General features: G+C 40.0%; 1 protein-coding gene across 3 annotated transcripts in view; it reads right to left on the bottom strand.

Moving 5' to 3' along the window:
- Positions 1-25,753, bottom strand: part of TENM1 (teneurin transmembrane protein 1) — a 348,313-nt gene that overhangs the window by 103,406 nt on the left and 219,154 nt on the right. For all 3 annotated transcript variants that reach the window (XM_069811008.1, XM_069811009.1, XM_069811010.1), the window contains 3 exons: positions 25,083-25,277; positions 21,515-21,715; positions 161-346 (listed from right to left, as the gene is read on the bottom strand). In XM_069811008.1, coding sequence (XP_069667109.1) covers positions 161-346; positions 21,515-21,715; positions 25,083-25,277 — 582 coding nt within the window. The remainder of the gene's footprint in view (positions 1-160; positions 347-21,514; positions 21,716-25,082; positions 25,278-25,753) is intronic.

Below are 25,753 nucleotides of genomic sequence, written 5' to 3'. Positions count from 1 at the left end.
GTGCACCATCAGTGCAGAGGCACCTTTTTACACCTGGCCTGATTCTGGGTCTCTGTTTTTTCCAAAAATGACTTGGATCAGACTGATGGCTATGGCAGATCTTTGTGTAACTGGTTAAGGTTTTACGTATTTTATTTCTAGAGGCACAAAGCGCCCTTACCAATGGTGCAGTGGTCCCCTTCCCATCCAGGGCTGCACTCACACTTCCCGTCCTTGCACTGGCCGTGTTCCGCGCAGTGCGAGTGGCAGGTACGTTCTTCACAGGTTGGTCCCACCCAGCCCTCTTCGCACTGGCATATCCCTCTTGAACAGACGCCATGGCTGCCACAGTCCAGCGTACATAGCTCTGCACAGGATTACAAAAATACATAATGTGAAACAGCAATTTCCTACTGCAAATAGACTTTGCACCGATACTAAATTTAATCACTTCTATACTAATATCGCTTATCAGTTGGATCAAATACGGGATTTCATCACCCAGTACAAACCTTGCACAATCTGGCTGCCTCCTTCTTTAGCATTTCCTTGCAAGACCATTTATTTGCTTGGGGTGGGGACTGCAGAAATGATGGCTTTGCAAATGCTAGGGCAACGGGTCTAAACCAGACAAACAATGACCTGAAAAAGTCCATATCTTTTGACCGATTTCAGCTGAGGCCTTTTAACAACAGCATGCCGTGCCTGTTCCCAGGTCGCACTGGCTCAGTTCTGAAATCTCGTATAAACTCAAATATTGCAAGTGAGCTGAATTAAAGGATCAGGTGGCACACTAAATACATACAAGCAAAAGTCTTTGAGATATTCAGACAATTGTAGCGATGGCAAAATGGCCTTCACTTACAGTAAGAAGAGCCACCAGAAAGGTAACAGTGAGAAAGAAGAAGAGCAAGCACGCCGCTCTGACAGCAGTATACGATATTACATGACTTACAGGCCACGCAGATCTGCCTAGTTCTAAAATAGCTTTCAAGGATTAAAACATTTTTCCTTCCTGGCCCTCATGAGCCAACTACTAAGAAACCAGCAAAGCTGTTTTGGGAAGACAGGAGTACCTCCTTCATTGCACTCAGAACAATTTCTCTACCCGGGCATTGGAGAACACCACTTATCGAGAAGTGGAATGAAAGTCCTGAATTGTTTCAATACATCACAATATGCCAATTGCAATTCTACTTCCACTTAGACCAAAGTTGTTCTGTGAAAAGAATGGGTTCATTATAAAAAGGTTCTATGTAGTTTGAATTTATTTAGAATAATTAGTGTCAAGAGAGAATTTGCTTGTTATTCTGCAATTAACCTGCCACAGAAATGTTTCCTCCTTCTTCCTCTCGGAAAGCAGCTGATAGCACTACAAGTGCAAGCCAAATAATCGTGTCTGATCTGATTTCAAATGTCAGTGTTACATATTTAGTCGTTGCAAGATTTTTCCCTTGACAGATTTTAAACAATGATCATTTATATCTTGGAACTATTGTATATAAACATTCTTAAACGCATTTGTAGTGACAAATGCTGTCACTGTATATACCAAGCAAAGTTTTTAAAGTTTAAATTGAAATGTTATCAATTCAAATAATTTTAACACCGAGAAAAAAGCAGCACAGAAATGGAACTGCACAGTGGCATCGCAGACGTGCCAGGCTCTGTCTCAAGTTAGTCTAGCTCTTATTTTTGTTAATAGCTGGAGTGATGGCACAGAGTGCAATCAAAAGAAAAGGTGAGCGACAAACCAGAAGAGCATGGTCAAACTCAAAATCACCTTCAGAAGCAGAAGGCATGGTAAAGAACCCAAGATAAAATTCAGTAAGAAAAACTGTGAAGTACTGTCCTGAGGAAGTCAAAATCAGCTACATAAAAAAATAATTAATTTTACTATTCAGATGGACTTGTGTTATAGTGGAGTACAAGATAAACATAATTATCTGACGATAGTCCTGCAAAAGAGTATATAAGACAAGGAAAGAGACTGCTCTGCTATATTCAAACGAAAAACCGTGCTGAGCCTGGGGCATTATCCCTTAGAAAGACTTGATTGCTGCCTGCCGACGATTTATTAATCTAATGCTTCATGCCTTGGACTGCCTGCCTGCAGGTGCTGGGAAGGATTTCTTCCCCCTTGCTGCGTAACTTGGCTTGGCTCTTTTGTTTTGTTGCTTGTTTGTTCCTTGGAAACCCGGGAGACCGCTCAGAGGACTAAGGGGGAGACTTGCTCTGTTATTTCATTGGCACTGAACTCCCCTAAATACTTGCTCCTATGATCAGCAAGTCAACTGATCCCACCAGATCTGGGATCACAAAGAATCACCCCCAGGCCAGCCTGGCAGAGGCCCACTGGTATTATTTTAACTTATCTTTATAGCTTGGGGCACGGGCTAACTCCTGAGAATTAAATCTAACAAATTACCTGCTACTTCAAGGATTTAGGCTGCTAGAGGGATGCCTTTGATCTCTCCTGATCTCCCTCTAGTTCATTATAATCATTGCTTTTGGTATTTTACTCTAAGTGGTAAAGATTGTTAAGAGGATTTTAAGAAATATTCTGGAGTTTACACTATGCTGGGTTGGACTAGATGTTTTTTCTGACCCTTCTGGATTGAGTGTCTACTATGCAGTTTTTTGCAGTTGTGGGACTGGCTTAGTTCAACTGATGCCAAAACTTCAGGGCATATTGTAGGCTTCAGTATACAGAAGTGGTAATGTAGGCTGGAACGGCTGAAGTGGGGAAACAAAGCGATACATCGAGCTTCCAATTGTGTCAGCAGCTCTACCAGCTCCCACCACTTCTCCATCGGTAAATAAATCAAAGAACCAGCTGTGGAAAACCTTGAACACATTCCCACACGTGGCATGCACGCCTGCCTCGCCTCTGTCTGTCTACCCAGCAGAGTCTAATCACGACAAACTCACCTTCCAAACAAACAAAAGAAGTAGCAGCATGGAGCCAAAGGCAACGTAGGCACATCCCTACCATAGGGATGTAGATCTTGCACATATTCCTATTTTACAACCCCTAAATTAAATGGATCTTAAAACGTTTGAAAGTTTTCCATTGTTGTGCCCACGCTTCACACAAGGAATAAAATGTTTAAACACTATTTAAGCTCCTAAATTCAACCAGATTAATGAAGTGGAGATACAAGATTTCCTATCTCATCAAAAAATATCCTAGGTCAGTCAGTATATAGTCTTCACTCACAAGGCTCATTTTTTTTTATTCTGTTTGCCCACATAAGATTGTGCACAGCCAAACAAATTTTCCTTTATTTTTTGCCTATTGGAATACAGCGGCTTCCTCTATCCCAACCACGTTGTCTTGGAAAGACAACACAGTGGCACAAGTTCTGGACCCCAAACTGGCTCTGTGTGATAGGAAATGTTAGGTTAGTTGTCCCGTGCCCAGTTATTCAGTTTTCACACCTCATTTCTGCCAGCAAGTCAGGGCACAGTAACCAGATACCAGTAACTGAGTGAAAAGTGTTACAAAACCAGTGTGTGTCAAACCTGTTCTGGCAGAGGGATCCTGGAATGATCTCACCTAGCTCTTGCCTTTCCTTCCAGCAATGCATTTTTTCCCCCCAAATATTTAATCTAAATCTTCTTTGATGCAAATCAAAACCAATCCTGTAAGCACCAGGTGTAATGAAACCTGGTTTCTTAGTTTGGCCCAGACACTTTCCTCAGTTACCCTCGTTGTCCTGCTGCTCAGCCAACTCAGACTTACGGTCACTGAGGCCAATCTTGAGAATTAAATTTGTTTTGGTGATTTAATATGAGGCTTCAGAAATGCTGTTCACCATGACAATGTATTCTTCTGCCACACAAATCCAAGGTTCTCCCCAGACTTCTCATGCAAAGCAAAGGAAATCAAGCCTAACATCATCCTATTAATGCCACAGTAGTACCTGCGGCTTTAAGCCACAACTAATTCAAACAGCTAAGATTAAAAAGAGCATTATCAGTTCAGGCTGTCCTGTTTTTAAAGCAAAACAATTCCTTAGCTCCTCCTGTAGATAAACAAGTACAGAAATATCAGCATAGCGGGGAGCCACACTAGCAGTTGTGTTTGCATGGGGAGACTGGGTTTCCACAGCAAACTAGACAAAATGAGACACTTGAGTGAGTGGACAGTGACCGAATGCGATGGGAAACAATACAGTAACTCGAAATAGGTAAATAGCTTCAAACAAAGCTGATGTGGTAAAAATTCAGGCAGCACTGAAGTTGGACAGCAAGTCAGACACCAAGCGACTGTTCTGCCCAATGGAGCATCTTCCTCCTTCCATAGCAGTTGGTCCTACAGGACGCAGAAACACCCTAAAATGCAGTGGGTCCTCCACAAGGGACCAGCACAGTGGGGCAAGGGCTTTGAGCTGTGGGTAGGTGCAGCAGTTGAGACAGCCAAAGATGTCTCCTCTGACTGAAACTGCTATTCCACTCCCCCTCCTCTCCATCCATCTCCTGGCTCTGCCTGGAGCTGGAGAACCGTGGTGAGCTGATTCAGATCATGAAACTGGCAGATGATTATTCACTTTATTTTTCTGAGTTAATACCTGACAGCTTGCTAAGCTAAATCAGCCCACTGAGGGATCAAAAGGGCAACACAGGCAGGGCAAGGGAGGAGATGGAGGTCACAGCCGGGACGGGGACCGTCCTGCTGAGAAGCCGTGAGTTGTGCCATCGTCGGACCGCAAAGGACAAGAGCAAGGGGGAGGCGACTTGTGTAAGGTAATAAGGGAGGCAGGTGACAAGAGATACAGTTTGGATTAGTCGACCCGGGGATATTACATCACAAGCCTTTAGTTATGCTGTTACGTTAATTGTCAATCATTCTCACAACGTACGGTGCAACACGTGCAATTTGTGAAGTCCCTCAACCGTGTTGGTGTCTAGGCTTGTAGGCTTACGCAAAAGCCATCTCCTCTCCCACTCCTCTTGGTCGCTCACTGTTCAGTGTTCATACGCCTGCCCAGCTTGCCGGCCTGAGCTCTAGGCAGGTCTTGTGGAGTGTGGGTGGTGAAGGCTGGTCTGTGGCTAACAGACCAGATCCTCAGGAGGCGTGAATTTTCACGGCTCCCATGAAACCAACGGCCACCCTAATTCATAGTAATTCGTGGCCCTGTTTCAGTTTTTGTACCTGTACACTTTGCAATCAAAACAAGGTTCTCGAAGTGTAGGGCTGGAAAGTTAATTTCCTTATTTTAAAAAAAAGCTCAGCTGTGCAGACTCACTGCAAGCAACGTGCTGGCAAATTGCTGGGACCTGTCCTCAACCGACCCCTGCAGTTTCTTATAGACTTTCATGAAATACAGTCTTTACTGAATCTAAAATTCAGGGACCTCAGACTTAAACCAATTAATGAATAAGAGACTTAAAAAACGTTCAACTCGGTCTAGAATTTTTACTGACATGTCCTTAATTCTGAAGGCTCATTAATTTTCTTGGAAGAAAGCAAATGTGAGCTGTGAAGCATTATTTGTACATATTCTTGAGAAGGAGACAAATATGTTGATCATTCCTGAGCTAATCTAAAAAGCATTAAAAATTCACTCCACACTCTTCATTTTAATTATCTAAGTCAACAATGAGTTCTTTCAAATGTGTTTTATAATAAGTTTCTACTTATGTGATATGAAAAGGGAAATTAAAGCTAAATATTTTATAATTTGTAATGATAAGGGAAGATTTTAATGTTAATTTGACATGTTTCAGAAATAACTCTTAGAAAATCATGCTAAGAATACAAAACTATATGTAAACAAAAGTGGTGAAATACTTACTATGAAAACACTCATTTTACTTTTCTTCACATTCAGCGGTGAGTCTTGTTCTACAGACAGTCTAAACCTTAAGTATCATATTCATAATTTTGCTATCCATTTTTTAATAAGTGGTTTTCCATAAAGATTAGAAATTAATCTATCCTGACTTTCACCCAATAAGCTTAACTGCTGGAGGCAGCAAAATATCACCTATCTAGGCCTAATAAAGAAAGTTTTTTCAATTTAAATATACATTGCATTTAATAAGCTTGCATGATAATTTGAACAATGTTCCTGAGCTTTTTAAATTACCTTCCCGCTGTGTCCTGGAGACAACTCTGTTCTAGCTTTCATTTTCAGCAACTGACTTTATTAATATAATTTTTTACACTGCAAAAAAAGTTCAAAAATTTAAAGTTTTAGGAGTTTCAAAAGGACTTAAGCTATTTTTTTTCAGTAAAACCGAACGGAAAGTTGCCCCCCCTAGAGAAGGCTACCTGAGAAAGTGCACTATAGAGGTTTAATGTAGATACCAAGTTTTACATATCTGTACCAGAAGAGATATTATTTTTATGGTACAGCTTCTATTATTTTCCCAATTTAAATAAACTCCTTTGGCAATCTGGATGTTATAACTGCATCTAATCTAGCCTTCTCCAACAGCGTCACAGTATGTCAGTTAGGTGTACAATTTTTTACATTCTTAGCCAACCACAGCTATGCCAATAAACTGTCAAGCTAGGGACAGTTTTTCCACAGAGGCAACACAGAAGTATTACATGGGCTGTGCCAGAATTCAGTGGCACCTGCTCTTCAAGCCTGAGCTGGAAATCAAAAGGACTTGGAAGTATCTGCAAAACATTAATTTTGAAGTCTTTGGCTGTCAGCTGCCAGCTTTAGTGAACATGTTTCCTCTGGCAAGCAGAAATCAGGTTCCTGTGTGGAAAAGGCAGCAAAGATGCATTCCCCAACAATTGCTGCTATACCTTCGCCCTATCCTTCAGAGCACCAAGCAACGCTTGATGGGAAAATGCCATAGAACTTTATGTGAAATTTGGTACAAAAATAAATCAACATGATAGATCACCACTGAATGACTGGCAACTGTTTGGGGGGAAAAAAAAAAAGGAAGCCTCTACTGCTCTACTGTCAGAATACTAAAATAACACAGAGTTCTGACAGGTATCTATGCGCATAGCCCGGTTTACCTATTTTAATGTAGATTTATAGAAAACAGAGGCGCAAAGGGCTTCACATGATCATCTATTCTTCCTTCTTCCAAACGAAATCATGGCTGGCATCCCTTAAAAGCTCCCAGCAACAGAGAACCTACAACAGGACTAGGCAATCCATACCACCACCACACTATCTTCAGACAACTATTCTCTCAATCTAAATTCTGCTGCTGCAATACTTCTTGTCCTCTCCACGCATCGTACACTTAGATGTCTGACAATGAAACAACATTAAAGATCATCTCACAATACCACAACAATTTGTGAGTTGGAGCTGTTTGTTATATTTGTGTGAATAAATTCAAAACAACACTTTAATGTTAATTACATGAACACTGTGAAACTATCGCATTGAATTTGTTCTCATATATACCTCCAAAATAATTCCCACAGTCATTTCCAAAGATTCTGCTCTTGCACAAAATGAGACTTGGTGGCCCATACCAACAAAAGACACAGAGAGATTCATCTCACCCGACCTGACACATTTGTGTCTGAAATAGTTTTCTATTACAGTCTGTTATCAGACTAGAATGTTTAAATTTATTCAGCTATTGATATTTATCCTTTCTGACACTGTCACGAAGCAAGAGACTGTAGCAAACATATAAAGCTATGTTAAGCAGAAGAGGCACGATTTTGGAAAAAATCTCAAGGAGAAAACAGGTCCTACTCCAAATCATATTTGCCCTCATTTCTGGCTCTGAATAATGTTAGAGGGGCTCATAAGATATTACGACTATTTACAGTTTTCTGTGCATTACACAAACATGTGGGCATTCCTTAAACTCCTTAAACATCATTCTAGAGTCTTCTTGATGTCTTCTATTACTTGACCTCCTATTAAGTACCCCCTTTCCCTCACGATTACATGACTGATACCCTATTTCCTATTTTGTCTTCAGTAGATCTATCGCTTTTGCTATGAAATAACTTAATGATTCCAGTAAATAAGCTTTTGGGTGGTCTCACTGGCAACTGAAAAATAGCACAGCTGAAATCACTCTAATCACTGAATAAAGGTTCGATCCTGGCTCTCTACTTCATGTTACGAACCGCATTATCCCAGGAGGTGTTGACCGGGAGGCAATGAGGTACTTCAGGAGGTCAGGTCTTCCTCACAGAGACAAGAGTTGCAGAAAAGTACTACTGAATAGTCAGTGTCTTCAGAACAAAGTGGGGCAATCTAAACTTCGCACAGCCCTGACTATTATTTGGGATAATTCAGACACAGTTACTGCGTAATGATCAACTATTTCTACCAAAGGCAAAACTTCTCCACTCTTCAAACATTGTTTCATTTTAAACCTTTCTACTGTAAGCTTTATGCAGAAAGCCTTTCTCATGCGTTGCCTCACTGATATCTAACTACCTTTCTTATCTTCTTACCACAGGCCACAACACATCAAATAAAACCACTGGAACTAAAATGCCATATCCTCACTGTTTGTTACTCAGAATGTTTTGCCATCAATCTAGCAACGGTTTTAATTGCTTTCTGGAAATAATCCTACCATCATCTCATTGAACTTCTTTCTGATGCATTAAGTACTCTATAAATAGCTCTTCTGACTTCTGGTAGGAAGGCTGCCATTAACACTATTGTGTATCTCAAAATATATGAATGTAATTGCATTTTTTTGAAAACCGTAATGTAGCTTCTGATAATGCTACACCTATCTGAAAGTATCATTTCCAAACTGGGAGCCTCAATTTGCTTGAAAATTTATTTGTGTAGAAAAGTAATCAGTAGACAGACAGAAAGGTCCAAAGGGCAAATACAGCAGAGGCGGGGGAAACGACAGAGAAACTTTTTCCCCTTCTTAGATCTTTTATCACACTTTTTTTTTCAGCTTTATTTTTCATCTGATGAAGAATATTTTCTTCCTGATCCAAATCCAATTTGTATATATAAAAAACCTCACCCTTTATCGATTTTGCTGTGGTTCAAAATGGTATTTTTACAGTGCAAAAATTTAATCAATACAGCCTGATGAATCTGGACTGGTAATGGTAAACATACTAACAGATATTTCATTTCAGGCAGCCAAAGCTCTGAAAATTGATACCACTGAAAAGGATTATTCATTTGCCATTGGGTATATCTCTGTTTACCCAGCCATAGTACTGGTGTAAAGCAGAATACAATTATGCTGTGCTTGCCACACAAGGGATTTCAGCTGCAGAACCTGTCTCTTTCTTAGAGATGATACAGGTTGGCAGGTCAGACAAGGCCTTTGTGGGAAATGTTTAAAATAAATGAGCAGGAGTACAACCTAAGAGCAAGGAAGATTAGACTGACACAAGGGTAAGCAGAACCACACAGTATTCTGACCAGGACATTTTTTAAATACCACGTTACCCAAGTAAATGTGGAGTTTCCTTGTCAAACTTGGTCCTGCTTTATAATTTCAAGTTGTGATTGTTATGATTTCAAGTTGCACGTGTTGTAAAGCAGTGAGATTACAGTCCTCACTGGAGATTCACAGTCTGACTAACAAGTTCTGAAATCCTTCACAATACATTGAGAACCACAAAAGGAAATGCCATGCAACGTCTACCTTGTTCGATATTTTATTTGATCAGGAGACCAGCAAGAAAGCAGTCTAGAACAATCTATCGTCAGCAATAGTGAGTGAGATGAAAGCTATGCCCTTGTGTTCAGTCACAGGGGAAAATGCAAACCACAGTTCCTTGGGCTGAAAAGCCAGTTCTGTAGGAAAAATGGGAAACCTGTTGAGTGAGACACCATGAGAATCAGGACAGGCATGAGGCCTATGATAACGATGAGAAACATGGCAGAGCAACCAAAGGAAGGTTTCCTTTCCTCCAAAAGGAAACGGGCAAAGAGATGGCTCAGTAGGTAAGTTTAATAAAGCTGTCTCACAGGTACAGCCTGAACTAATACAGCGTCAAAAGAAAATAAAGATTTTGAGACCCTATTTTCGGCAAAGGTTCACCAGGTTGCCCGAGTGGATCAGGATACATCTTTATGTAAGCACTAAATCTTTCATGATACACAGAAGTACTATTATTAACACTGACTAAGGGCTCTGCTCAGAGCATAAAGTTTTCCACAATTATTTAATTAGTAAATTTGATTAGTAATATTCAGTAAAGAAGTAATGATTTATTTAAGCACTTTTGCAAAGAGTAAGCACCATCTTAAATTCACTGGCTTACAGGATGACCTTTGAATATGGGTCCACTCACAAGAATTGCTCCAGCAAGTGCTTACCTCACCCAGGTTATGTGCAGTGTACATTAGAAGTACCTGCTGACTTCAGTAATGGAAGATGATATATTTTACTTACTGTATCTCTGAAGGGCTCAAAATGCTGAAAAGGTGGGCACCGGTACTACTTCGCAACATATTACAGGAACATCTATTCAGATTCACCTGTGTAAAAGCAATGGCAGCCCCCAAATGGCATAGATGCCATTGCTGCCCAAATTGGTCATAGAAAGGGGACTGGATGCTTTTAAAAGGATGCACTTCCATTTTCATAGACTTTTTTTTTCAGGGAAGAGCCAGACCACATGCACAGAAACAGTGGATCAACTACACAAACCTCAGGAACTCTATGTTCCCAACAAACAACTTCTACCACAGTAACAACTACTATGAGAAATTAAAGGTCATTACCAGCTTCTAAGTAACATCTCAGTTTCACAATCAAAAGCAAAGTCAGCCGAAGAGGCTGGCCTTGCTTCCTCTCTTTTTAGCACAAATAAGCAGTTTCTTGGACAAACTCAAGAGCCAGGCATAACAAGCTCTTTTAACAAAAGCAAGGAGTGCAGCCTCAATTAGCAGAAGTCATGCAGTGCTCAGTGACCGAGCATGAACACTGCTTACATGGACAAGGAGCAAACATTTCTATGTTCATTGCTGTGTTTGTGAAGATGAGTAGAGAGAGAGATGAAGCAGCTCCCAGTAAATAAACCATAACTTCTTCTGTGTCAGCACCACGAACAGAAATAGCAACACGCATCTGGCAGCTGCTGTTCCGTCTTGCTGCTGCTAAAGCAAAGTTGCAGCTCATGACTTGCATTTTTCCTGCACCAGGGAGAAGCAGCACCTTGGGCACGCGACCCTGGCTTTGAAGCGAGCGCTGCTATCGCGCTCCTCGGTGGCCGTGGTACAACTGCAGTAGCGCTTTGCAGATTTTAAGAAGCGAACGAGCGTCCTTTGTTATTTTGCTCGCTCTCTTCCTTCTACGCTGCCTGCGTTTTTTCCACTAACTCATCACTTCGCGGTCCCTCCTCACCCGTGCAAACGCTGCTTTGCCGAGGCAGTTCTGCTATCCCCAGGACATGCTGCCCACTCACATACAGCTCAAAGACCCCCTGCTACTGCTCGCTCCGCAGAGCTGACGGAGGCGCCGCCGGGCTGGCCACCCTTCTTCAAGGCATTTTCGTAACGAGAGCGTGGGTGACCAGAGGAGGAGCTGGAAATACAAATGTGCCGCGTGAACAATCGGCTTTCTGCAGGCCATCGGAAAATGATTTTCGATCACAAGGTGATAGATGCTATTTTAATAATCTGTTTATAAAACAGGCAGGGCTTCCTAAACTGAAGAGCGACGTGCCCAAACGTACACTGCAGCTACAATACACAAGGAGTTTGTGCTCTATCACCGTTGAAATGTTCTTGCATAATTATTATAAATTTAATTTTATTTAAAAAGCATTACTTGAGCCTAAATATTTAAGCAAAAGTCCTTAAAGAGGGCAGAGACCAGGAATTGCTTAGATGTCTACGTATGTTACCCTTCCAACAATCTACACAATCAAAAAGCTAAAAAATGCAATATGTAGGATAAAAGAAAGTTTCCATGATTTTTTTACTTTTAGCAATAGCAATTTCCTATTTTCAGAGGTAAGTTAAACTTTGTAGACTCTGCTGCATAAGCATACTGAAATGATAGCTATTTTTGTAGAACTCTTACCACAACAGTAAAAAAAATATTTTAAATATCTGCCTTTCAGGGACTGATACAATGTATTTTGCACAACAGATGTTCTGAAATTTACTGAAGGACAAAACCTTTAGTTGTTCTGGGGCTTTTTTTGTACTCTTGCTCTAGCAATTCCCATTTGTGCTTTTCCAGCTGTGAGGAAGGGAAGCTCCCTCCTAACACAAGAACCCTTCTTTACATGTTGGTGGTATGGATAACATTTCATCCCTGGACTTGGCTTAGCAAATTAAAAGTTGAAGATTTTGTATGTCGCTACTGTTCTGTTGTCCATTTAGGCTGTTTTTTCCCCTCCACTGCAGCACCCACAACACCAGCAGAACAGTCCCACAACTTCTCTACTTCAGAGAACGCTTTTGTAAAGGGTTCTTGTGGAGTACAGGCCTTTCATATTCAGAATTTCCATCCTGATATTTTCTTGGATACAGAATGTTCACAAAAGTCCTTTCCATACTATATCCTGTCAGTTGTTTTACTATGGTTCTTAATCACTGTCTAGGAGATTGACTACCATGTAGGCAATAAGGTTGAGATGCAAAAAGGGATGCAGGCACTTAACTACAACCTTAAATGTCTAAATCCAAAATTTAGACCCTTAAACCCTTTGCTCAGCTTACCTAATTTGGAGGTGCTCGAACCACTTTGGCACCTGAATGGCTACTAAAATCCCACTTATTTGCCAGGTTTTGCTACTAGATTATCACCCAACTAGAGGTCCTAACAGCTTTACGTTAAGCTCTCTAGTTTCACAATCTGCATGATCTTACACAGGTGTTGCCTGAGGATCCTAAGGAGCATTACCTTCAAACCAGATCTACCGGAGGTGGCCAAGCACAAAACACACAGAGGTGGACGGTTCCTGGACACAACAGACTCCCTAAAGAGACACGATGCCATGCCTAGAGAGTGGAAAGTCTCCGATAGCTACGTAGAAGGTAGGATGAACAGGACCATATTGCTGTCACCACAGCAATTTGGGTATCTCACTCCTGCATAAGGGAAGAGCTGCCGGGATAGAAGCATCCGAAAGTGGCATGTGTGGATTCAACCCAGTGGAATAAGTAACACCTTTTTGTGGATTAGACCAGGATTTACAAAAGCTGACTTAAGTAAATGATGTTTACATTTGAATGAGGGATATTTCCAATAATTGCTGAATGGGGTGCAGACAGCAGTAGATTAAGAATCTTAATTTTCAGGAAGAAAAAGTGAAGGAAAGAGCCATTATTTTTGGCCAATCTGCAAAATAAGCAGCAATCAGTTGAAAAACATCCCAAGTTTCCTCATTGTATATCTCATACCCTTGACTTATCCTATTTTTTAAATCAATACATGACTACATCAGGTATTTCTGGTTCCCTCTGGACTGATTTCAACATGCAGGAGAATTAATTTTTATTGGAGTGCTTCTTCACTGCCTTAAATTTCTCATGTTTTAAATTCTCCAGCAACACATACTAAGTGTTCCAGTCTTTAACTACTAAGTTTTTAATAGAAATCTTGCTCACCAGATACCTTTTTGCAAACTCTTGCAACTCTACAGGAGATACAAATCAAACTAGCCACACATCGTTTTTTTTTCTTTTCAATGAAATATACAGTAGTAAGAAGAGTCTTTCTACAATGTCAGACAATGTACAGCAGGGGAAACTTCAATCATCCTTTTAATTAGCAGAGCAGTAATAGTCAAAGCTCCTCACAAATTAAAGAGGACAGTTAGACGAAATTAACTAAGTCCATCATTTCTTCAGAACAAAACAATGAAGGATGGTTATAGTGTAATTAAAAAGTTCTTGAGATTTGTCTAAAATAGGGAGCAGAGTAGAAGTACCAACATGGAACAGAGCAGTCTATAGAAAATGCATGACAGATTACACCACGTATTGAGGAAATTTCAAGGCTATTTTCACTACCGTGAGCTGTTTGCAGTGAATATCCTTGTCCTTGGCAAATGAGAATGACTGACACCCATAATTTGCAATTTCCTAAACCTGAAGAGTTTTCTGATTGCGATGAAATGGTTTTACCTAATTATTTTTTCAAGTTGCAGTTTTTGATGTTTAATTTTGAAACCAATTTGAGATGTCTTGAACTATATTAATATACTGTATTATGCCTTCATTTCTTTTTGAAGCACTTTGCTTTAAAAAATGCATACTTCTAATGATTTTTAAATTACTCTACTCTGCACATATCAATTTACAACAATTACAACATTTTGCATTTTTCAAAGCACTTCAGTTTTAAAGAGGTTTTATGCTTCGCAAGATACTGAGGGAAGAGGCTGCTGATCCATTTTTAACCTTTGTAAAATTACTACCAATCTTGCTAGAGAGAGCTTAACCAAAAATAGATATGCTAAATATATACCATCTCCATATAATCATTTTAGGATGAATGTTTTTGTGACTAAGAACTGCCAGTATTCTTTTCCCAATCATAATTAGGTTGCTTCAGTGGTATAAATGGATTCAGTGGAATTATGACAAATGTCCTGGAGTAAGGAGGACGGAAACTGGCCTACTTTGGCTGAATAGAGTCTAGAGAAACGAATACGGGACAGGATGTCACAGGCATCAGCTCTGTCACAGATTTCATTACTTTTCAGTCTATAGTATTTTAGGCATAGCGCTGCAATTAATTAGTGACTCAGGGCTGGATTCTCACCTGAAACACACTGGGATGGCACTGGTGGCATCACTGCAGTTACACTAATTTATGCTAGCTAAGGCTCTGCCCCACTGAGCAACTCTGTCATCCATTTTCTTTTGGTATTTCACTCCCTTAATCTCAAGGCTCCATGTTAAAGGTGTGTGAGAACAGAAGATGAGGGTTTTTTTCTGTTCAGTTTGTTGATGCTGCACCTTCAAGTAGCCAGAGCTTCCCTTATACCTGACACGAGTAGTCAGTACTCACAAGTTTGATTTTGTCTTTCTGAAAAGCACTGCCTATATGCCTCAAAGGGAGATGACTCATTAACATCAAGGGATTTTGGATGACAGCCTATAAATAAAGCAACAAAGATCCACAGACAGTGAGTAGAAAGTTGACTGTACTGAAGTCCTGGTGACATTAAAATAGTGTACTATCAGTCTTCCATCCTACTGTATTATTTTGTCATGTATGCAGTAAATCATACCCATACTGCACAGGTCAACTAAGCCGTATGTTGAAGGTCTGAATAATAACCGATTTTCACATACAATCATAACTGGATCCGGTATGGTGTAAAGATGCTGAGACTCTGAAATATTCCAAGGATTACCTTTTCCAGCACAGGTAGTTTTCACAAAAAAATATTTTATAATCAGTCTCACTTGGAACCAAGTATGAAATTCCTATTCTCTATTCACAGTTTTTAGAGGAGGGGAGGAGACTACATGAGAAACAGAACCCAATCTCTTGTGCATCTCTCTTAGGCACGTCCACTGTCAGATGGCTAAACTGGTAACGGCCAAATGTCTTTGGGCGTTTTTGTGCCACTTGCCAAAGGACGACCAAACTAGGAAAAAACCTGAAATTAAATGAGCAAAGTGACAAGCAATATAGTATGGAATTAATTCAAACACAGAATACTCACATTTATATTGCTTTATCATGGGTTTTTAATTTTCAGTGCTTTACATGAGAGAAGGATTTGTTTTTCCACAAACTAATGATTTGAGAGATAAAATCACATGGTTTTTTTGACAGCATGAGCTAGAGCCATTACAGTGTTTGAAGATGACCTATTTGCTGTATGGTAGGTGTGACTGTTGGGGTCAATGTCTTGGACAATGTGGATGTGCCAATGTGGACGTCTTGGACCACGCGGACGACGTTGGGCAATCCAACAGTAACAGTGCTGTTGCTGTTTCTTTTGTCTTGGAAACACTTTGGGAATCAAAATGGTGGAAAGACAGCTCTCCTCGGAGATGTCTGTGGACCTCTGCTCAAGATCAACTTTGCTTGGCCCTAACAACTGTGCCTCCCTTACTTTTAGGCAAAAGCAGACACAACTCTCCTCATTCCTCACACAGTCCAAAGTGAAGACTGCAGAAAGTGGGATGGATGACTGTTCAAGGGACAGCTGACTAAAACAACTTAAAAAAATAAAGGTACTGTGGAAGATAATACTGGATCTCTGTGTATATCTCAACGTAGATTACACCACAGGTAAAGGCAGTAAGCAATGTCCGCTGAGGCCAGCAGGAATGGAAGATTTGATTACATTACTTGAATAATGACTGCAGCATTGATCCTTGCAACTGGAATTACAACAGCTATGTCCAAGGTACAGCATTTGGACGAACTCAGCTGGAATAACTCTGTGCTGCTTCTCTACAAATTTCTGACTGGTACAATTTTGAAGCAGTGAAAGCCATAGCTTGCTTTTGACCTTCAGCGTTCAAGCCAGTTGACAAATTGGCAAAACAGGCTAATCCATCTCCCTCATAGTAAATACACACCAGTGTATAACCATATAGAACAATTAAAGCACATTGATCTTGTCCATATAATAAACCAAATCTTAGGTACAGATAGAGGGTGATTTTTTTTTTTTTATTCCTAATGTCACATACGGCTGTAGAAAGGATGCCTATCAGTGATGTTTTGATTGGTGTAGCTAAAGATCTGTCAATGCTTTCAGAGTGAAATTCAGTTGATGCTGCCTAAAGAAGGCAAAAGAATCAGAAGCATATTATCTTTCTGTTTGAACGTTAGCTGATAAGAAGAGCCTTTACAAATAGGTGCATGGGTAGCAAGGCAAAGCCTGAACCAAAACCACGTCATCTTTGGGATAGGCAAATTGAAATCTGAGCTAATAAAACAAAATGGCTTTTCATGGAAGTTCAATATTGCAGGGTAGAAAGAGGCTAAACATGTCCGTAACAGATACCCAGCTAAGAATATTGAAAGGCTGGATCTTAACAGGGCTGAATAAAAGGACAGCATAGGTTGTGTCCTACAAGTAGCGTAGGAGTAACAATACTAAATGTCTAAACAACCTTCAAGCTATACTGAGCTGATCTTATTGGGAACCAATTCAAACACGATGAAAACATATCCTGACAGCTGCTTTGGAGTTCTGTAAGAGGATTTTCTGGACCTCAAGGGATGGCAACTGACCATCAAGAACTTTGGATCTAGAAGGAGTATCAGAAGGTGGTGCAGTGAGATCGGTTTTTGGCAGTCCACGGGTCAGAGCAGAGACTATGCTGGACATCTGTGTTAAGCTGACTAGCCAAAACTGGCTTGGACAGTGTGGAACTGTAACAGTGTTGTGGCTCTGTTTCTCTTGGCCTTGGTAATACTTTGGGAATCAAAGCTATGCAGAGAAAGTGAGTGGGTCTATGCTACACTGGAGAAGGAACCTGGCTTCAGGTGTCTGATGATAAAAATAAGATCTTGAAGCACTTCAGAATTACCACTCTTTTTGCTAGAAGCTGGTGTCATGCCCACATCAGGAGAGGATGTCAATGATTTTGGCAGCAAGCATCTACTCTCCCCAGCTCATAGCTGTTAACAGTATGCTTTGTAGCATTGCTACAAAGGTGCCCGATTGCCAACGAATCCTCATGCATAAAAGATGCTCAAGCTGATAGGTCAGGCAGGACAGTTTAACTAGACCAGTAAGTCAGATGGACCCTGGACTGGTTCTGTGGCAGTTAATTCAGTGCCACACAGCTTTTCTCCACAGCCGTAGTGTAAGAAACATCTCTAACACTGGAGTTATTTTTGCGTAGAAGAGTAATCCTCAACTCTGAACATAAACTAGGGCTGCCCTAGTTATACCAGCCTTTGGAGTACAGATATTATCGGTTGAATTATTCTATTCTATTGAATAAATTAATTCCTTAAGAACATACATAAGGCCTAAAGAAAAAGGAAGAGCTCTTCAGAAAAAGTACTGCAAAAGTTCAGGGGACAATCTGAGACATTTAGCTGCTGAGCCAAAAAAGGGGATAATGCCAGAATTCACATTCTTATAGGGAAGCCTCCAAGATGGACTCTGCAATACTTAGGTGAGTCACAGCTATGGCCTCCCCATTTTGACAGTCCCTTTAGAAACCATGCCCCACGTGAGGGAAGACTAGAAATAAATCCAATTCACTCCATTACTCTGTGCTTTTGTGCATGTGCTCCCTCAAATATTTAAATATAACTATATACACATTTCACCTTTTTTAAACTAGCCACTTCTTATCAACCGATTAATTCAACCACATCACAGTTCAGTGTTTGTTGTATCCAAACACTCTCAACATGCAAGTTCATGTAGAATCTGAACTGAACAGTCCAGTAGATTAGAAAAAGACATTGTCTTTAGTACAGCAACTGTGCAGAAAAGCAAGTATATAGGAGAGCAAGTAACTGCTTGAATGATCAGGCCATACATCCTTAGCGAAATGGCATTTCTATAACTGTGAAAAATGAAACCTGTTTCATAAGAAACACAGAAAAGATGAGTTAGTTAACGTGTGGGTATCCTCTTTTGTCTTTCTTTAATCTTTGAATATTTAAGCTTGGAGTTTCAGTGTCCCCTTGATGTAATTTTTTAATGAAACAATAGGAAAAGAAAAACTCATACTTTATGTAGTCTGTCATACTTCACAAAAAGCCTACCCAAAACCCAAGAAATACATAATTTTTTTTCTGGCATTCATTATTCTTGTGGATGTGGAGATAGAAATGGGGGAAGAGAGAGAAAGAGAAAGAGGGTGGGTGGAGAGAGAAGGGGGTCTGTATGTGGCATTATGAGAAGCAGATGTATTTCAAATATTGGCTCTTTTTATAAACATTAAGGACAAAAATATAGTGACTTTGACAAAGAATTTGACAGTCTTTCACCTCACAGAAAGAAACACAACTGTAAGACTTTTCACCTATTCGAACTGGGAGTAAAAGGTGCACTTTTTAGCAGACACGGTCAGGCATAATGGAAACAATTTACCTAACGACATGGTAGACTATCCTTCATTTTCAGTCTTTGTGAGGAGGTTCAATTTCAAAAAACTAAACAGAAATTATGAGTGTCAAGCAGAAGCTGAAGGACGATTTTTTTTTTTGTTGTACATGTCCTACAGAAAATCAAACAGCATGAACACCATGGTCTTTTCCAGCCTCAAAAATCCATGAATGATTCCAGATCTCAGGCTGGGGCTCCAAACATTCGCAATCTTTCAGGATATGCATGGGTCACACAGCCACCCTTCATCTCTGGTCCTCCATGTCCACACTGATTTCTGTCTTTCCCCAGTCTGCTACTTGTAAAATGGAATTTCTTATTGTTTGAAGAGCTAGAGATGGGCAGGTAGGGGAAGGTACCATAGAGATGGCTTATCCCTCTTCAGGCGGGCCATAGTGTATCTGGGATAATATACTCAAAAACATTCTGGCACCTTTGCTATTTCTCCTTTTTTAAAGTACAGCAAGATATATTAATTTCTATTTAGGAAAAACATAAAACTTAAAATAATTTATCCTTTTATTTTGAAAGGATTTGGAATTTGCTGGGGAATGCAGAAATCATCAGGACAGGAGCCTCTATTCTTTGAGGTGATACAGAAAGGCAAATTTTCACAGTACTGATAATGATGTGGTACAGAGATGGTGGGAAAGTGCCAGGGTTTGAGGCAGGCTGAGAGACTGCTCGTCTATCACTTGCAAAGCTTTCCTTGTTGTCTGATTCCAGATGAGCAGTCTGTGGTTTACCCTTTTCATCCTCTTCATTGTACAGAACCTCGTGATTTTTTCCATTCACATATGACAGCTCGTTTATTCTGACCTTGCTGACTTACTCATCCGATGTTTTCCTTCCTCACTAAAATCAAGCTTTACTTCCAGCATGCACAGCAATCACTGATCCTAGGAGGAAAGTCTCAAGCACAAATGAACATCTGTACTTCAGTCTAACACTCATTGCATTGCCAGAACAATCCCGAATCTAGTTTAACACCTATGAAGAAAGATATATTTGAAAGGAGAAATCTGAAGTATCTAGCTAGAAAGAGAGATGCCTGTTGGCGGTTGTAAAAGCATCCTTTGATAACTCAGAAGACAGTAGGGATGAAGAGAAGTATTTTCCCCACTGGTTGATAGAGGTAAGGAAAAAAGTTACCTTTCCTCTAAAAATTAATCAGAACAGCTTTGGAGGCGAGACAAACATGAAAACTATGATCCTAGCACACAAGATAAAAGCCTCTTTGCTGCAGTTATTTATTAGTTCTTTGTTCCCTTACTTAATATCTAATTGCCCCATACAGCTGACGAAACAGAACTATTGGAGATTAACATCTCTTTTTGAGCTACAATAATGTTGTATTGGAACAGAGTTAGTTTGCATATTTAAAAAAAAATTAGTAAAAGTTAGTAAATAGCTAGCACCTTTCCTAATTATTTGCTTCATTAATGGAAGTACTACTATATTACTAAACTTCAGCGAGTATTTTTAAAATGTAATAAAATACATGATAAAAATGCTAGCAACCGGGCTTTTGCTGAAAGCCAATAAAAAGTCGATTCTTATCAAATCAGGTACCATATCCGACAGTGTCAGACTGAAATTACAGGCATTAATTTTGGAGTCTAGAACGAATGAATGCAGGGCCTTTGTAACAAACACTGAAAATTATTTGCAGGTCAATATTTGTTGCTTAAAAAGTTATCACAGAGAGGGACATTTCATAAGTCCCAACTTAAAGATCATAACCATACTCTTTAAAGATGTGAATGGAAATTTATACTGTTCCAAGTGTTCTTTTGAATGATGATTTCTAAGAAAGATTGGTGACTTGGACCACTGGTTGTATTCCACAGTATTCAGCAAATCTGTCACTTGCATCTATTCTGTACTGCGATGTGCTAGTTATCATCTGAGATTCCGGTTTTGTGAGCTTTATATGGAAAAAAAACAGTAGTACGTACATTGGTAATGACATGCTCCATTACAGAGTAAAATGTCCAGAGTGCATTCATTTCAAGAAAATGAAACGTAAATGTACAAAGCACATAGGAAATCCATTTCAACTCTTAATCAAATTCAGTGAGATCAAACCTTGATGGTCCTCTAAGAAAGAAACGAGTTTTTATCCCAGCATGAGAGAATGGATGGTCATTTTTGTTTAAAGATTTTTTGGCAGAGCCTCCTTACTCATCAGTCACTGCATTTAGACCTTTTTTTTTTTTTTTAATATCCTCCCAGTCTCTCTCCGAGTTGTGGATTCCCTCATTGCAGGAGCCTGATAAGAGCTCAGCATCTCAGGTGAGAGTTATGCTTGACTCCAATCCATGCCAGGAGGCACTTGCACTCTTGCAGGACTACCGTTCTCGCTGTCACGCCATCAGGCCATCAACATTCTTGTCACAGAGGAAAAGCTTTTCTATCCTTGTCAACAGAGAGCCAGTTGCTGACAAGCCCATTAAGTGCCATGCCACAGCATCCCTGGTTTGTCCCTCTCTTGTGTTTTAAATTCATACTAGCACGCTAATAGTAACTACTTTCTTTCATGACTCAAAAGAAAGCTCAGACATCATTGAAAAAATCAAACCTCCAGCGTACCTGTTGAACAGTCTGAACCCGTCCACTGCGGTTCACAGCTGCAGAGCCCCGTGTCCAGGAGGAAAGTCCCGTGCCCCGAGCACTGCTCCTGGCACACGGGAAGCGACGTCTCACAGTTCACACCGCCCCAGCCTGTGGAGCAGTGACATTCCCCTTGAACGCACACACCATGGCCAGAGCACATCGGATCCAAGCAGTCCTCTGGAAAGCAGGGAACATACAACTTAGAGCACAAAGCTTGCACCTTTACAGTGGCTTCCTAGTGAAATACAGTATCAGGGATTCAGATGAATTTGCTGATTTTTGTGCAAATACCCAAACTGAAACGATGTTAACAAACACAAGGAAAAAACAGTCTATGCTAACATCTGTGCAAAAGTATAAGCCAAAACCAAGAAGAAAAGCAAGCATGTAGACTGTTAGAGATCATAGGATTTTGCTTGTCAAGGATATTGTCTTATTTTTAAAATGCAGATTCCCGAGACAGGTCTACTGGTCCAAGTCAGTGAAGTTTGTGCTTCAGTAGCAGGGCTGGGAAAGAAGTGGAGCAATTAATAATTACTTCTACAATTGTGCATTGTGTTTCCATTTGGGTATTTGTGCTCTTGTGTTTTATTTACATCTGGGAAAAGGAAGATTTATTCTTTCATCTTCCTGTGGAAAGGAAGCTGAAAATTTGATACAAAAAAAGTGGCCATCCACTAACCCTGAGTAGTGAATCTCTGACTGAATGCTAGCTGTAAAAAAAAAAAAAAAAAAAAAAAAATCTCAAACACTCATAAAAAGTATGTGCTGGGCAATTGCAGATAATGAACAGATTCATAAAAGTCATAACGTACTGATGAACAATTTGCAAACAGACAAAGAGCTAAATTTGTTCTCAATTTGGATTAAACTATTCCTAGTGAAAAATTCAGGAGCTCTGTAGAAGAATTTAAATCAGCTGGTTAGTCCTGTATAATCAGCATATTCTTTCATAAAGGCCCAGCATTTCTTTAACAAGACAGATTTTAAGCAGAACACAGCCTGCCTTCTCTGGAGGCTGCAGGAAGGCTGCAGAGCTGAAGAGAATTTGTGGGGTCCGAGCATGGGAAACAATTAGCCAAAAGCCTATTCATGTTAGATCATGCTTCAGACTAACGTTAAAGAGACACTTGGAAAGTTCTTGCATGTATTTTTCAAGTATCAGCACAAGTACTGTTTTAATAATTAAATTGTAAACCTAACAAACAGTATTCTGTGCTACACAAATGAGGAGAAGCTCTCTGCTTCAGTAAGGGAAGACTAAATACTTCAGACGTAGAGATTAACAGGCTCCAGTTCTTAGGACCTTTTGAACTAAGAATGAAGAAGTGATGCTTTATCTTTTGAGCTGCTATGCCATCAATTCAAGATCTCATTTCAAGATGTATGTTGTATCTTTTTCAGCCTTCCAGGCTTGTGCACAGCATAATATAATTCTGAAAGAGGGGAGTGAAGTGTTTCTGGACAACGTATATCTTGCTAAGCATAGGACAAAAATACTCAGCAATTTTCTCTCATCCTGAGACAGCTCTTTATTTTGCTGACCTTTTAAAGTTAATTGAGTGACTCCATAAACAGCTTAAAAAGTATCATTCACTTTAGTAATGATAATCTGACAGGACAAATTCAAAGGACTCCCATAGCAATGAATACATGTAGCTACTGGTGTTCCCTGGATAGTACATCTGGTACTATGCCTGCTATGTCAACAATGCTGCTATAATAATAAACTCATATTTACATACAATAATGTAATCTGAATTCCTGACAGAATTACTTCCACGACTGCACGTTACTTTGTACAATACAGTAAACTGAACAGTTGTGTCATGCACACACTGTTACAATAAAAATCCACTGTACATGGTTGCACAGGTTTGTTTCATCCACCCTATTTCTGCATAATTCCACCTTCTAAAAAAATTTAAATATGTCTCTTACTTTAAAAAGCCAATGTTCTCACACTCTTAGTTTCAGTAGCTGTCTGAATACACTTACCTCAATTATTTTTTTCAACCATTTTACAGGATCACATTATGGCAAGAAACAAAGGAACTGAAAACAGCAGTCAGCCTCTCACCAGCTACAGGCTTGTTCGGCATCACGGCCTCCGTGAGTAAAGCTGTGTATTACTTGCTTTTTCCCATTTGGGTTTTCTTGTTTTTGTCTGTTTCTGAGACTACCAACAACTGAGTATGTCAGACGCATTCTCTTGATCCTCCCTTTAAAAACCGTACCAGGTATGTCAAATCCATCAAATCCATCCTGGACATTTTTCTGACTAGAGAATTCAAGCTACATAAAGAGCCTCCTCTGTGTGCTACTCAAAAGAATTACCTAAAATCTATATAGCAGGAAGCACAACGTATGCTGTCACTAGCTTCAGGCTAAGGGGACTAGTGGAAAAATCATCAAATCAGGGCAAGCATGAAGAAGAGTTCTGCCTTCCGAGGCTATGCACAGGGGAAGAAAGTCAAAGCTGATGAGCTATCTCAGAAATGCTAAGAGGCAAACGACAACTCCTTCTTTCTATAGATGAGGGCAGAGACACGTCGGTACTACAAGCAGCAAAAGTACAATTACTTGTTCTCAGAATTTCCCGCTTTTTATTAGCTGAGCCTTAAAGGATGCCAGTTTAGTACCCTGAACACAGGCTCACAGTAAAAATGACATACGACAACAGAATTACACAATATGCTCTGGTAAACTGAAACTGTTTGCTGCTCTTTTGGCTTTATATTGTCAGGACATTCTTTGCAGAAAAATCTAAGATGTAACAGAATGAAGAAAAGAAAAAGCTGATTATGATCTTGCGATTACCCTGGGGAACCACCACATCATATTTTGTTTAAATGATCTTCTGAATGCCTTGCTCTTAGCTTTTAGCCAAGTAAAAAAGTCTGCAGAGGCTCTCTCACAGTGTGTGCTAAGGGATTGAGGTTACTGGCAGCAAGGAGGACTGGGGATGCCAGCCACCCTTCCTGAAAAAAGTATCTGAAGCCTGAGAGAAGAAAAGTGGAGACAAACAAATCAAGATGGTCTCACAACTTTCACAAAAAAAAAGGAATCATTGCTTGCTGGGATGTTTTCCAGGAAACTTTTGGAGGATTGAGAATACATTGCTTGCTGAAAGGCAAAAAATTCCAGCCAGTTCTGTTCTTGCTACTGAGATTCAGTGGAGGGAGGGAACAGAAATCATCCAAGAACTAGAGTCCTCCTGGACTGAAAGAGAAACTGAGTATTTCAGAGGACTGCCCATGCTACCATTATTAGATAGTCTTACTAAATAACATTAAATAATTTTAATCTTTTAGAATAAAAATATGAATCTTGGAAATTACGTGATCAGCTTCTACTGATTGTCACTGAGACCTGAATGCCTTTACCTTTATCTTAACATTACTTCTATGAGACAGTGAAGGTGCTTTGGAGCCAAACAGTAAGATTCTCGCATCTATGTGAGTTCTTAACTACCTTAAAACAGGTTGGGAGATTAAAGACAAAAATCAAACCCTGTACCTATAGAGAGGGAAACTTCACAAACCTTCCTCACAAATCTCTCCTTTGTATCCAGGGACACAGATGCAGACGCCCATGATACAAGTACCATGGCCAAAGCAGGTTGGATCAATACACTGTTCTTCTGGAACATCACACTCCGGTCCTTTCCACCCATTGCGACACACACAGTGACCTTTCTCATATTCTCCGTTTCCGCTGCACAGCACTGGACAGGAATCTGAAGAAGGCAGATCGACATTTTAACGTATTTACATACTTAGATAGATTAACATTTATTGCATTTATTGTTCTGTAAAATTGCTTTTCCACTCCAGCCCCGCAATCCTCCATTTGATTCGAGGGTTGTGACAGGCTGCAATCTTTGAACTAGGTAATGCAGCAGCAGTACAATGTCCTCGTCTCCTCAGTCTGCTTCACCGGTATACCTTGATTTTGATCTGAAATGGGATATCTTAGAAGATAAAAATAATTCCCTCCCCTTGATTGGCCTCTGCAGAAAATTTGCAGTGATGCCTGCTTATGATTTTCAGTAAGATTAATATTTCTTCCCTGTGAACTGAAGCAAGATGCTGCCCTTTTCTTCTTTCTTCTAAGCGGGCTTAACATTACTGAAGTTTTAGCCATTACAGATCTACACGTAAACCAGCAATGTGGAAGCTTAGTTTTACAATCCAGTATCAATTTCTGAGCCAA

This window comes from Haliaeetus albicilla, chromosome 23 (genome assembly GCF_947461875.1).
Source record: "Haliaeetus albicilla chromosome 23, bHalAlb1.1, whole genome shotgun sequence".
Lineage (NCBI taxonomy): Eukaryota > Metazoa > Chordata > Aves > Accipitriformes > Accipitridae > Haliaeetus > Haliaeetus albicilla.
The sequence above is the reverse complement of the archived record's forward strand: the minus strand, read 5'-3'. Positions and strand labels throughout refer to the sequence as shown.